The sequence below is a fragment of the Arachis ipaensis genome, chromosome B07 (genome assembly GCF_000816755.2).
Source record: "Arachis ipaensis cultivar K30076 chromosome B07, Araip1.1, whole genome shotgun sequence".
NCBI lineage: Eukaryota > Viridiplantae > Streptophyta > Magnoliopsida > Fabales > Fabaceae > Arachis > Arachis ipaensis.
In genome coordinates this window covers 124,493,406-124,505,079 of record NC_029791.2, presented here as the reverse complement: position 1 = coordinate 124,505,079, position 11,674 = coordinate 124,493,406, and the positions used below count along the sequence as shown (strand labels likewise).

The following is an 11,674-nucleotide window of genomic DNA, read 5'->3' as shown; positions in this document are numbered from 1 at the left end:
GGGTATAACAATATAAAAGTACTTTTTGTTTATTTATTACATGAAAAACATCTTTTTTTAAGAAAAAAAGATCTTTTAAAAAAAGATGTAAATTACAGCTTCTCAAAAAAAGATCTTTTTTTTATTTTACTAGTGTTTTTACTTTTACTACTAGAATTTTGTCAAACATGTTAAAAAATAAAAAAAGATCTTTTTTTCATTAAAAAAAGATCTTTTTTTAACAAAATAATGGCACCCAAACATGCACTTAGTCAATAAGTTATAGCTCAAATAACATAATCTTCCCATACTCAATTAAAAGATTGCGAGTTCGAGTCTCCTATCTCTGGTAAAAAAAAAAAAAAAAAAACCTTCTCCACTTCCTTTGTCGCGCTTCCAAGTCTCAACACCCCACTCACCCACTGCACGCAGGTAAGCTCATACTTTTATATCGTATTGGAAGAAATTATCATGGCTCAGCTTTGATTATCATTGAATGTTTATGATGAACAAAATCCAATTTTTTGAGGTAAAAACTAATTCTTTACTTTTTGGGGTTGTTGATGCCTTGTTACTTGTTCAATCCGTGGGTTTTGGGTGTGAAAGTGAGGAGTGAGTAGTAGATAAGGGAAAGAAGGAACAAGACCCTACACATACACGGTTGACAAAATTAGGTAGTGAATCCTGTTTTTTCTTCTGTCTATTCTCTTTTTCTTTCTTTCTACCCTTTCATTCATTTCACTTTGTAATTATTGTTATTAGAAGGGGCTGAGATGTGTTGCCTTAGATCCAGGCAACTCATAGTGTTATGTGGAAAAAAGGGTGCCATCTTTTTTGGCCATCCATGTGATTCTTGAGACTGTGCTTTTTTGCTGGGTTTCTTTCTCATGACTTTTTCCTCTCTTTCTTGTGCTTAGAGATAATGAGAGTTGGGGTAATTTCTATTTTTCTTCCACTTTCTTTTGGTGGGGTTTTATTTACTCTTTTTGAGCTCAATCTGTTTTCTTTTGCAGATAAAGTTTGGTTCTTTCAAGCTGTTTCTCTCCCTCACTAGAGTTGATTGGGGGGTTAGACCGAGAAGAATCCAGAGAAGGATATGATTATGTTTGAAAAGCGTGTAGTTTAGCTATTTTTGGTTAAAATTTCCACAAATGGAAGTTAGGATCCGTTGTTGTTGACCAGATCTGACTATTCCCCATTTCACTTTCACCACCTTTTAACTAGCCCATGCTTTGCACAGACTGAATTGCCTCCTTCCTTGGCCTTATAAGGCTTCTTAGACATGGAAAGTGATCTATTAAAGTCCACGCTTCACATTCCAAGATCATTTTCAATCAGTAAAGCTGGCAATCAATTAGTTGAAATATGAAGGGTTGTGTAGTATCAAAAGGGTGGGAGGGTAACTTTTCGTACTGCCTGGATAAGGATTCTGATGGAGGAGATGTCGACTACGGTTGCAGTGCCATTAACAGTAGGTAATTCGGTGTGTGATAAGCCAACCATAGCTACCCACATGGATGTATCTAGACTTAAGCTGATGACTGATACGGGGTTGTTAAGTAATTCTGTAACAGCGGTTTCTACTGAAACGTTTATAGGCTCTAATGAGGATCATAATGGTGGCAATCTTGAGGATGAAGTTGGTAGTACAACAGTCACACCATCAAAAAAGGGAAGTGAAGGAGAAATTCCTCTGGATGATATGATATCCCAGAATAAAAGCACTTTGGTTGGTGGTGATGAAGCTTCAACCCCAGAAATCGAGGAGGATGATACCTTATCATTGGAAGGTGATCCAATTATTGATAGCTCCTGTTCTCTTTCAGCAGCCAGTGAGAACAGTAGTATTTGTGGAGATGAGTTCATCAATTCGGAGGCCAATCCGGATTTAGGAACAAGAAGTTCCGTAGACATAGGGAAGAGCATGTGCACTGTTGATGCTGTTGCCAGGGCTGCTGATTTAGGGGAGTCCAATTATGAGGCAGATATTATGAGTGAACCCCTTAATGTAGCGGTGAGCCTTGAAGAGGCAGTAGTTGGATCTGTCACAAAGCCTACTACAGTTGTTCTTCATCAGCTACCTCTAGAAAAAGTGGTGGCTGGAACAGGTGGTCGAAGTGTTTTTGAATTGGACTGTACTCCGCTTTGGGGATTTATATCTTTGTGTGGAAAAAGACCCGAGATGGAAGACGCATTTGCAACAGTACCCCGATTCATGAAGATTCCTATTGAAATGCTAATTGGTGATAGGGTAATTGATGGACTGAATAAAAGTTTGAGTCAGCAAACAATTCATTTCTTTGGAGTCTATGATGGCCATGGTGGCTCTCAGGTAAAGTTATAATTTTTTTTTTCTTATGTCCAAAAATTTAGGGTTTTCTCTGGGGAACTCCACATTGAGAGCTTGCCTTTCTCGTTCAGGTGGCAAACTATTGTCGTGAGCGTATGCATTTGGCGTTGGCAGAGGAAATAGAATTAGTCAAGGAAGGTCTAATAGTTGGAAGTAGCAAGGATGATTGTCAAGACCAATGGAAAAAAGCTTTCACCAATTGCTTTTTGAAGGTTGATGCTGAAGTTGGGGGAAAAGTTAACAATGAACCTGTTGCACCGGAGACTGTCGGATCAACTGCAGTTGTTGCTGCTATCTGTTCATCTCATATCATTGTTTCAAACTGTGGTGATTCAAGAGCAGTCTTGTGCCGTGGCAAAGAGCCCATGGCTTTATCCGTTGACCATAAAGTAAGTTTCATCTATTGTATTCTTCTATCTCCTTTGACTTGTTGAGGTTTAAACTGACCTAAAGAAATTGATTTCTGTTTCTTTTGTGGTAGCCCAATCGAGATGATGAATATGCAAGAATTGAGGCAGCAGGAGGGAAGGTGATCCAGTGGAATGGTCATCGTGTATTTGGTGTCCTTGCAATGTCACGATCTATCGGTATGTCCTTAACCTTAACTGTACTTAATTTAGGCGTTTCTGTGAGCTTGGCTAATTATAGAAGGATATCCTTTTATCAATCCACTGTTAATTTCAGCATCTTTATTTATGTTATGAATGAAAAAGTGGTCAGCTAGTGAAATTGTGTCCATACACAGATAGTGAAATTGAATATAGGCTTTTAAATCAATGTGATGCATGTCATTTGGTTACACATGAATCATAATTCTTGTAAAGTTCCAATGGTGGTAAAGGTTTCCTTACATATGGAAGGTTAGTTACTTTTTTTTTTTTTTCGGTTGAGGCGACATAGCATAGGAGTAGGCTGGTAGGTTAGCTTTGATAGCATCTAAGAGTTTTTAAATTGGAATATTTATAAATAAAAATTTATTTTATGTTTGCATTTATTGCACTTATCCCATTGCAAAACATAGTATTGAGTTCATTTAATGCATGTGAAGTTCTTCTGCCATTATGTTGCAATATCCTAGGTTCATCCTAGAAACTACTTGAGTCTGTTTGGATGAGGGATGTTGAATGATATGAAGAGAGTGATTCGATGAGAGTTTAAAAATTTACGGAAAAATAGATAGTGTGAGGAACCTTCCCCTAAGACACCCCATTGAACTTGTTGCCATGATAGGCTGCCATGTAGGGAATTTGATTGTTCCTCCAAAACCTGTTAAATGCAGTTCTGAAGTTAGAGCCTACTGCCTCTCCTTTAGGCTGCGAACGAGAACACTTGTTCCCCCATTCTTTATATCTAGAGAAAAAAGGACGTATTCATTAGCTACGTTGCGTGCCAACTTATGGAAGCCACTGGTGATTTGATTGGTCTGTATATGGTCTTGGTTTCAAGGCCAGTTTGGAAGTCGGATTTCTCGATGATATTCTTTTCTGTCAGTAGTTTTGGAAGTTGGAAACTATGCTTGTAAACATCTATTTTCTGATTTTATGTTGACGAACTCTCTTTCCGGTTCATCTTATGTTGTTTGTGTGTCACGTGCTGCGATTTTCAGGTGATAGATATTTGAAGCCATGGATCATTCCGGAGCCGGAAGTTACGTTTCTTCCCCGGACGAAAGACGACGAATGCCTCATTCTGGCGAGTGATGGCCTGTGGGATGTCATGACGAATGAAGAGGTGTGCGACCTAGCTAGGAAGCGAATACTTCTCTGGCACAAGAAAAATGGCCTGACACTGCCACCAGAAAGGGGAGAGGGAGTTGATCCTGCAGCACAAGCGGCCGCAGAGTACCTATCGAGCCGCGCCTTACAGAAGGGAAGCAAAGATAACATCACAGTAATTGTGGTGGACTTAAAAGCTCAAAGAAAATTCAAGAGCAAGACATGACATCTTCTTTCAACCCCAAAACTTGGGTGTTTGAAGATGATCATTGTACTATATAGAAGAAAAGCTTAAACATAATCCAAAAATATATAATAGCTTTGCCCTTTAATTTTTTTTCCCCCTTATTATTTGGGCATCTTCTTGGATTTAAGCATAGAACTATGTACTATATACAGCATCCATTTCCCTGTCTCTTTCCCCTTAGAAAAACTGTCAACTGATCAAAAGAGTCTCCTTTTACAATTGTGCCACATTGGGGCTATGTAAATCTTAGCTGATTATTGTAGGAATAGGAGACAAATTCCAATGCCTTTTGACATATCCGTGTCAGCATATTGTATTCATTATTATGCCTCCGAGTGTGAAATGCTCGGTGAGATGTTTTACTGAATATTGTTTTAGTCTCTGTTGTTTATAAAGAAGAAAAAGTGGTAGCTAATTGGCATTGTGATTTTTTCATCTTGTTATCTATCTACTGTAATTTCTTTCCCCCTTTTTTTGGTCCCATAGAATTCAGGATTATGAAACCTACACAATAAAGTAATGTCGGTGGCACATTGATATCAATTGCTATGCCCCAATTCAGTGGTTGTACTGCAATAATGATGATGGCGAAAACCGACCGACAACCTACCTTGTGAAAATCCCCTAAAAAATATTAAGAGAGCCACTACCTCGGTATTATATTGTTCAATACGTTCGCGGATAATTTTACTAATTTCATCTGCACGAATAGTTACCATGAGTATTTCTTAATTTAATTCTAGAAGAGAAAAATGATGCCTGTACTCTAAATTTACTAAAGAAGAAGGACTAATGCGTTATTTTATATCTTTCATTAAAATAACATAATTTAATCAATTATATATGTTAAATTTTAATTACTGAAATATTTTAAAAAAAGGACGTTTTATGTGTCTTTATATGAATGATTTTCAAATGTTAATTCGGAGAATCATGAAAGTTTAATTTGTAATCTGGTTAATAGTTCTACCTCCTAAGTTTATTTAAAGGTGAAAATTAAGTTACAGTTGATTTTATATTAAAAATTGGAATTAGCCATGAAAAATAAAACAAAAATCAACTTGGTGTTACGGGATTCTGAACCTGTGCATGTGGTTTTCCACTATGCATGAATTTCAGATATTTTATTGTTTTGACTAAAGCTTTGTTGTTGCTTCACGAAAGCAGGTAGCAAAGTTTCAAGATGCTTACACATCTGCGAATATAATTCTGCTGATTGAACCTAGTTTTTTTATGGTTGTGATTTGATGGCTCCAATAAATATCTCAACCTCGAAGTTCTTCTGATTCCGATTGCCGCGAGCAAAGACAAACGAAAAGGTCCTACGTGTCTGCCTGTATGTTGCGCTGTCATGTTTTTGCCTTCAATGAAAACTGGGAGACAATGACTTCTCAACTGTCCACGCAAAGGTTGTCGTTAAATTTTACCCCTTTCATCAAATTGCTTTACCCATAAAATCAAAATTCTAAATATTAATATTTCAAGCATTTGTTTTGTTTCTTGAAAAATAGCATCACATATATTTATATTTTAAAAACAAAATTATTTAACAAATGTTCTAGGAAGATAGAGTAGGGACACGGGAGCCGCAATTTTGTGATCACAGAATTCCAAAAAAAAAAAAAAAGGAAAAGAAAAGTACTTGGCAAGACTCCTTAAAGAAAACAGAAGACTAGTCTCATGCATTAATAACAAAGAAACTCCAAGAAAGTCCAACTTTTAAGTGTGAATAAGAAGACTCGAATATAGAACAACTTAACTTGTACACATGCTCTCAGCAGTAACACAAACATTGAGAAACTCTGAAACTTTTCAGAGAATGGAGGAAGCAGCAGTGAAGCTCACTGCTAGTATTTCCTATATGCCAACTCTTTGACAGCATCAGCAAGGTTTTTCTCGTCCTTAACACTCTCAACCCAGTTTGCATTGATGTTAACCCTCTCCAGGCTCTGCTTTAACGTCCTAGCAATTGGCTTTGTACCACCATGGCTAGCAAAGAAATCCTCTACTTCCTTCGCTTTCTCAACGGAAGCAAACTGCACCCATGATCAACGAAATGATCCAATTACTAAATATGCAAGAAAATCAATAAAACAAAGAAAGCATTATAGAGGGACACAGCAAACAAACCGGTGAGACAACTGCACTGACAAACCGAGTTATCAAAAATCCAGAGCCATATGTCTCTAATATGCGTTTCCAGTTTTCCTGTATAGGAAAATTGTTAAGACGATGAATGTTAAATCCAAGGTTTGATCTACCTACAATTCCAAAACCTATTGGTTGTGATGTGTTCCTTACCTTAAGCCATTCCCAGGCTACCTCTCGTCCTTCCGGACTAGTAGGAAGCCCCATAATCACGTCCTGGCTACGGACCTGACCAGATAAACCAACATATCAATCAATCTCCAGTATTTATATATAACCATTTACCTGGTTTTTAATGTATGAGTTGACATGAACTGACTTAATATTTGCAATTAGATACCTCAGGAGTCAGCATGAAGTTAAGAACTTCAAGAACTAGATCCGGATCAGGTGTATCAGACAAGGAGCCTACAAACACATTCAAGATATTGGTATGCTTTGACTCAGAAAAGTAATGTTATGCTAATTCTCACTCATAGATGATGTATTATTATTACCCAGAATGCGTATTTTCTCTTGACTTAAGTCAGTTTCTCTATATACTTTCAGAAGGGATTCATAACCCGATCGGTTGGTTTTGCTTGCCTGTTGCATTACTGCCACATATGTTGCCTGCCAACAATTTTACAATAATCATCAACAGAAGTCCGTTAAGGGTTTCAGAATTCCAATGAAACTGCAGCTAACCTTTCTTATATCAGGTGGACAAAGTGGTGTATTTCTGTCATTCAAGAATGCCTGAAAACGCTTGTTTGCTTCTTCTAGAGTCAGATCATGTCCAAACTGAGCTAAAGCAGTCAAAATTTCTCCTCTCAACATTGCATCGAGATGACTTTCTCCTGGTTTAGGTTCCCAACCAAGCCTCCTGCAGGGACAATATACAAGAGGGTTAAGAAGTTTAAATCTGAAACACAAGATAGAAAAACTAGTTATCAACGGACAAAGTTAATATTGACTATGTAAACAGACAAGCTGAACCTCTTTTAGGCTATCCACACTACCACAAGCAACATTACCATTATACAAGCATAACCTCTATCTAGCAAACACTACTAATATATTTTAATTAATTGAAACAAAATATTCCAGGATCTATGTCAACTTACTCCGCAGTGTATTGGAAAAGGTTGATAAAGAATTGCTTGAAATAATCTACCAAGTCTGGTACTGCATCAGCTGCAATCCTTCTGACTTTATAGCTAACCTGCACAAATTAAAGAATTGGAATTAGATTATAAAATAAAATAAAAATAAATTTTTAAGTAAGAAAACGCAAGACTAGGTAGATAACATTACAGAAATCAGGTTTGACAGCACAATATATTCAACTTCCCCTCTGTAAGCTCCCATCAAGTTTATCAGCGATGTCAATGATTCTTGGCGAGCCATACAAAGTGCAAATAAATCATCCAAAATTCCTGACACAGTAAATTACTCACAGGTTAAGTATCTTTTCCTTTTCTACCATAAAAAATAAATTGCCTTGGATAATTTCTAATTTACCATGTCGGTCTGCTGTAGATAATAACTGTTTATCTATGGCATATCTAAGTCTAGCCGCAAGAGGCTCGTCATATTTCACCCTATAGAAACCTGTCTGATCCACATTAACTTTAATCCAAGAATTTGCAACTTGATCTCCAGCAATCTGTGAACCCACTAACTCCTTAATGTCAAGTGCTTCAGATTTTGCTTGCAACAGGAAATTCTTGCGAACATCATATGAGCCAAAGCATAGTGTTACTGGAACAACCCACTGTCCTTCTCCGTTGGCACCACTTGACAAGAATTGCGACTACCAATTAAATGCAAAGCTAGGTCACAACACATGTAATGGATTTTTCACGCTGCAAGTAATCGTAATCAAGAACTCAAGAAACCTGATTAAACTCCAGTTTCTGATCATTGACTTTAACTGATACAACAGGATATCCCTGCTGCTTTGTCCACGAGCTCATTAACTTGTTGACAGGTTCGCCAGATCCCTCCTCAAGTGCATTCCATAGATCCACAGTTTTGGCATTTGAATAAGCATGCTTTTTAATATACGAAGCTAAAGACCTCTGGTTACATGAATAAGTGATATATAAAAGCAATTTGAGTAACTTCATATAAAAATAATAGAAACATACATTTCACTAATTTCGCATATATAGTATACTTGTAAGAATTTATAGTATGCATATGGTCTGTCTTATGGAATAAGAATACTGATTTATTGCATTCAAACTATAGCCTTTTGTGGAATGAGAATAGTGACCTGAAAGCTTTCAGCACCAAGATAGCTTTGCAGCATCCTAATTACAGATGCACCTTTTCTATAACTTATTGAATCAAATATTTCATCAATCTCGCCAGCATGATTTACTTCTACCTGCAAATAAAATTTATATAAAACTCGTAAGACAAACTATAAACTTGTTAACCAAGGATTACCCAAAACTTCTTTTTAGATTGATACAACACACAATACAAAGAATTACGCTGCATGTAATTAGTCCGTGTATAAAAATCCAATGCAAGATAAACTTAACCACATTAAAGAAAGGCTGACAGATTAAATGATACAATACCTCAATTGGGTGGGATTCCGCAAGCCCATCCAACCTGAGACCCTCAGTAGATTCATTTACGAATTGAGACCATATTTTCCAGTCAGGAAACAAGCTATCAGTTGCTAAATAGCTAACCTGGTCACACCCAAGGGGGGGAGAGAGAGAGAGATTAGTTAACTTATTAAAGAAACAAAAAAAAGGAAAACAAAGAAAATTGACAAGCAGATAACAATATATGGGGTAGTTTATTCTAAATGAATACATTCCTATTTCTTCCTTCCAAGAATTCTGCACCAATCCCTGGAAGATAAGTTTTCCTCGAGTTGCAAACAATGTCATTTTACATAGAGCAAAAGAAACTCAAGTTGTCAAGGTTATAGCATCATTATGAATAGGATGATTACCCTCTGCTTGTTAACAGCAGCAGAATGCTGCTCATCAAAAAGCAAAGCAGTTTCGCGATATGTAACCAAACCATAATTTTCCATGGCTCCAGCAGCAAAATCAGGGATTGCAATCATATCCATTTTTGGTAGAGGGTAGGGTGTGGCAAAATACCTGTTGAATTATCAGAGTTAGTTGACTATTGAATAAAAAATGATGCCAACATGCCCACAACAGCAGTCAAGCAAATGGACTGACATGGAAACAAACTTAGCATATTATACACTTATGTTGCCCATTCTAAAAATGATACAAGCAGGATGACCATGCTTTGCATGAAGAACACAACAACATAAATTCTTAAAAACAGTTGCATGTTTTGCACCTACAAGGTGAATTACTGGAATTTGAAAGAAATTGAATTCCGAATCATTTCTGATAACATTCCCATCTAAGAAACAAATGATTTAACGGTTCCACACTACTTACTCCTTGTATAGTTCCAAAGTTCTCGTAGCAACATGTAATGCAAATTTCCCTTGGTTTGCCTTGCCAACTTGACAATATACTCGAACTTTGACCCCTGTCAAAATGGTAGATTTCATTAAGAATAGAGAAGTCAGGGCTAACAACACCTGGGAAAAAAAAAAAGTTTTACCATCGGATGTATGATCTTCCACATAATCAAATAAACCAACAACAACTGCAACCAAATATGTAGACATGATTGGAGATTCCTGATATGAAACTGTTTTCAGACTTCCATCTACTTTTTCTTCCACAACAGGCATGTTAGACAGAGCAACAAGCTCAGAAGGCACATCCAAAGTGATCTTGAAAGTAGCCTGCAAAATCAAACATCTATGATGGAACACAGGCCAACTTCGAAAGCACACCTCAGTGTGTTGTTGCAACAATAAAATATTCTACCCTTATGAGTGCTTAGACGAAAGGTCAATTTAAGGGAGAAGATGTGCAAAGTAGGACCTTGCATGCAGGTTCATCCCAGCAAGGAAAGCATCGCCTGGCATCAGCTGGTTCAAACTGTGTGACTGCCATATTCTTCTTCTCATCATTATGCTCATAGGTACTGCATGCATGAAAAAATAACCATAACAAATAATCATAAAAAAGAAATGAGCAATGATACATGACCAACAAAATTTATCATTTTTTTCCAACACTTGATCAACACTCTAAACACTAAGTACTAAATTCTAATTCCTAAACTCTGAACCTAAATCCTAATAGTATAAAAACAAGGTGTTGGTCTAAAGTGTTGACTAATATTGATAGAAAGTGTTCCTCTAACATTTCTCTGAAAAATATCAGGAAAACAGGACATTGACTTAAACAACGTTGCTTGTTACTACCAAGTAAGGTCATGAAACGATCAATTTCAATTTAGTCAGTGATCAAAATGCATGCAACTTAAGCATAATTCAAGTTGAATTTTTCACCCTTTGGAAACCCATGAAAAACGAAGAAAACCTAACAAGAAACAACGCACATACCTTCTGTAAAACCCTTTCATTCTATCATTCAAGGTTCCTTCAAATTGAATGGCCAACACACCCAACCCAATCGGAACCGCCTCTGCAAACTCCAGCACCAAAATCTCATCATTTTCGAACAACTCAACTCTCGAAGGCTTGATCACCTGCATACACATCCAATTTTTTTCTACATGATCAACACACTAAAATATCAGAATGAATACGAGAGTTGCGTATTTATCAACTTAAAATGCGGCAAAGGAATGAGTTTAATTATAACAAACAGGTGGTAGGCATAATCGAGAACATAACAAGAGTTGACCATTTGTTTCGTTAGTCGGGGAAAACAAGGAGAGTTAAAGAGAGATTTAAGAACCTTCGAAGAGTCACGGTGCATGAACGAAACTGAACCGTCAGCGACGGTGAGCTCGGCGGCATTGAGAACGATGAAAGAGGTGGCGGCGACGATGTCAAGGTCGACGGCAACAGAACCAGCAAAACGACAGGAAGTGAGGTCCGGTTTGAGTCTTATGTCGTAGCGTTTTGGAATGGCGAATTTGGGAAGACGAGGTTGGCCTTTGAACTGATCCATCTTCTTCTTCTTCTTCTTCTTCTCTTGCTCTGTTTCACTCTCAGATTCGGCTTCTAACTTGTGAGTGACACTTCCACTGTGAAGTGGAATGTCTATTTATACAGATGGCTTCTTCTATTGAACTTCGCTTAAACACGACGTCGTGTTGCCTTCTCTAAACGCCACCTTGCCTTCTATTTATCTCAGGATTTAAAAAAAAAAAATTCTA

At 37.2% G+C, this 11,674-nt stretch overlaps 2 protein-coding genes across 5 annotated transcripts; one reads left to right on the top strand and one right to left on the bottom strand.

The window, feature by feature from the left end:
• Nucleotides 335-4,724, top strand: LOC107606293 (protein phosphatase 2C 77). Of its 4 annotated transcripts, none has more exons than XM_016308335.2 (5): nucleotides 335-411; nucleotides 993-2,311; nucleotides 2,401-2,718; nucleotides 2,811-2,916; nucleotides 3,936-4,724. In XM_016308335.2, exons 2-5 carry the CDS (start codon nucleotides 1,412-1,414, stop codon nucleotides 4,268-4,270), a joined length of 1,659 nt encoding a protein of 552 aa, XP_016163821.1. In that variant the 5' UTR covers nucleotides 335-411; nucleotides 993-1,411; the 3' UTR covers nucleotides 4,271-4,724. The 4 variants fall into 4 exon arrangements, with proteins under 4 accessions (XP_016163821.1, XP_020962241.1, XP_020962240.1 ...); XM_021106582.1 differs by having other exon boundaries at nucleotides 406-508; XM_021106581.1 differs by lacking the exon at nucleotides 335-411 and adding an exon at nucleotides 580-653.
• LOC107606297 (aminopeptidase M1) lies at nucleotides 5,934-11,554 on the bottom strand. Its single transcript, XM_021106586.1, is given in 18 exon segments — nucleotides 5,934-6,327; nucleotides 6,422-6,499; nucleotides 6,593-6,667; nucleotides 6,780-6,847; nucleotides 6,937-7,051; nucleotides 7,127-7,304; nucleotides 7,546-7,643; nucleotides 7,736-7,857; nucleotides 7,943-8,234; nucleotides 8,320-8,502; nucleotides 8,700-8,813; nucleotides 9,013-9,124; nucleotides 9,289-9,552; nucleotides 9,868-9,961; nucleotides 10,037-10,223; nucleotides 10,366-10,468; nucleotides 10,893-11,038; nucleotides 11,251-11,554. Coding segments are annotated over 18 exon segments (2,634 nt in total). The 5' UTR covers nucleotides 11,467-11,554; the 3' UTR covers nucleotides 5,934-6,138.

Bases quoted from the DNA above. Each gene is read 5' to 3' on its own strand.
- LOC107606293 (XM_016308335.2), top strand. From the start codon at position 1,412: ATGGAGGAGATGTCGACTACGGTTGCAGTGCCATTAACAGTAGGTAAT. The intron at 2,719-2,810 runs GTAAGTTTCATC...CTTTTGTGGTAG, and splicing joins CTTTATCCGTTGACCATAAA to CCCAATCGAGATGATGAATA. The intron at 2,917-3,935 runs GTATGTCCTTAA...TGCGATTTTCAG, and splicing joins TGCAATGTCACGATCTATCG to GTGATAGATATTTGAAGCCA.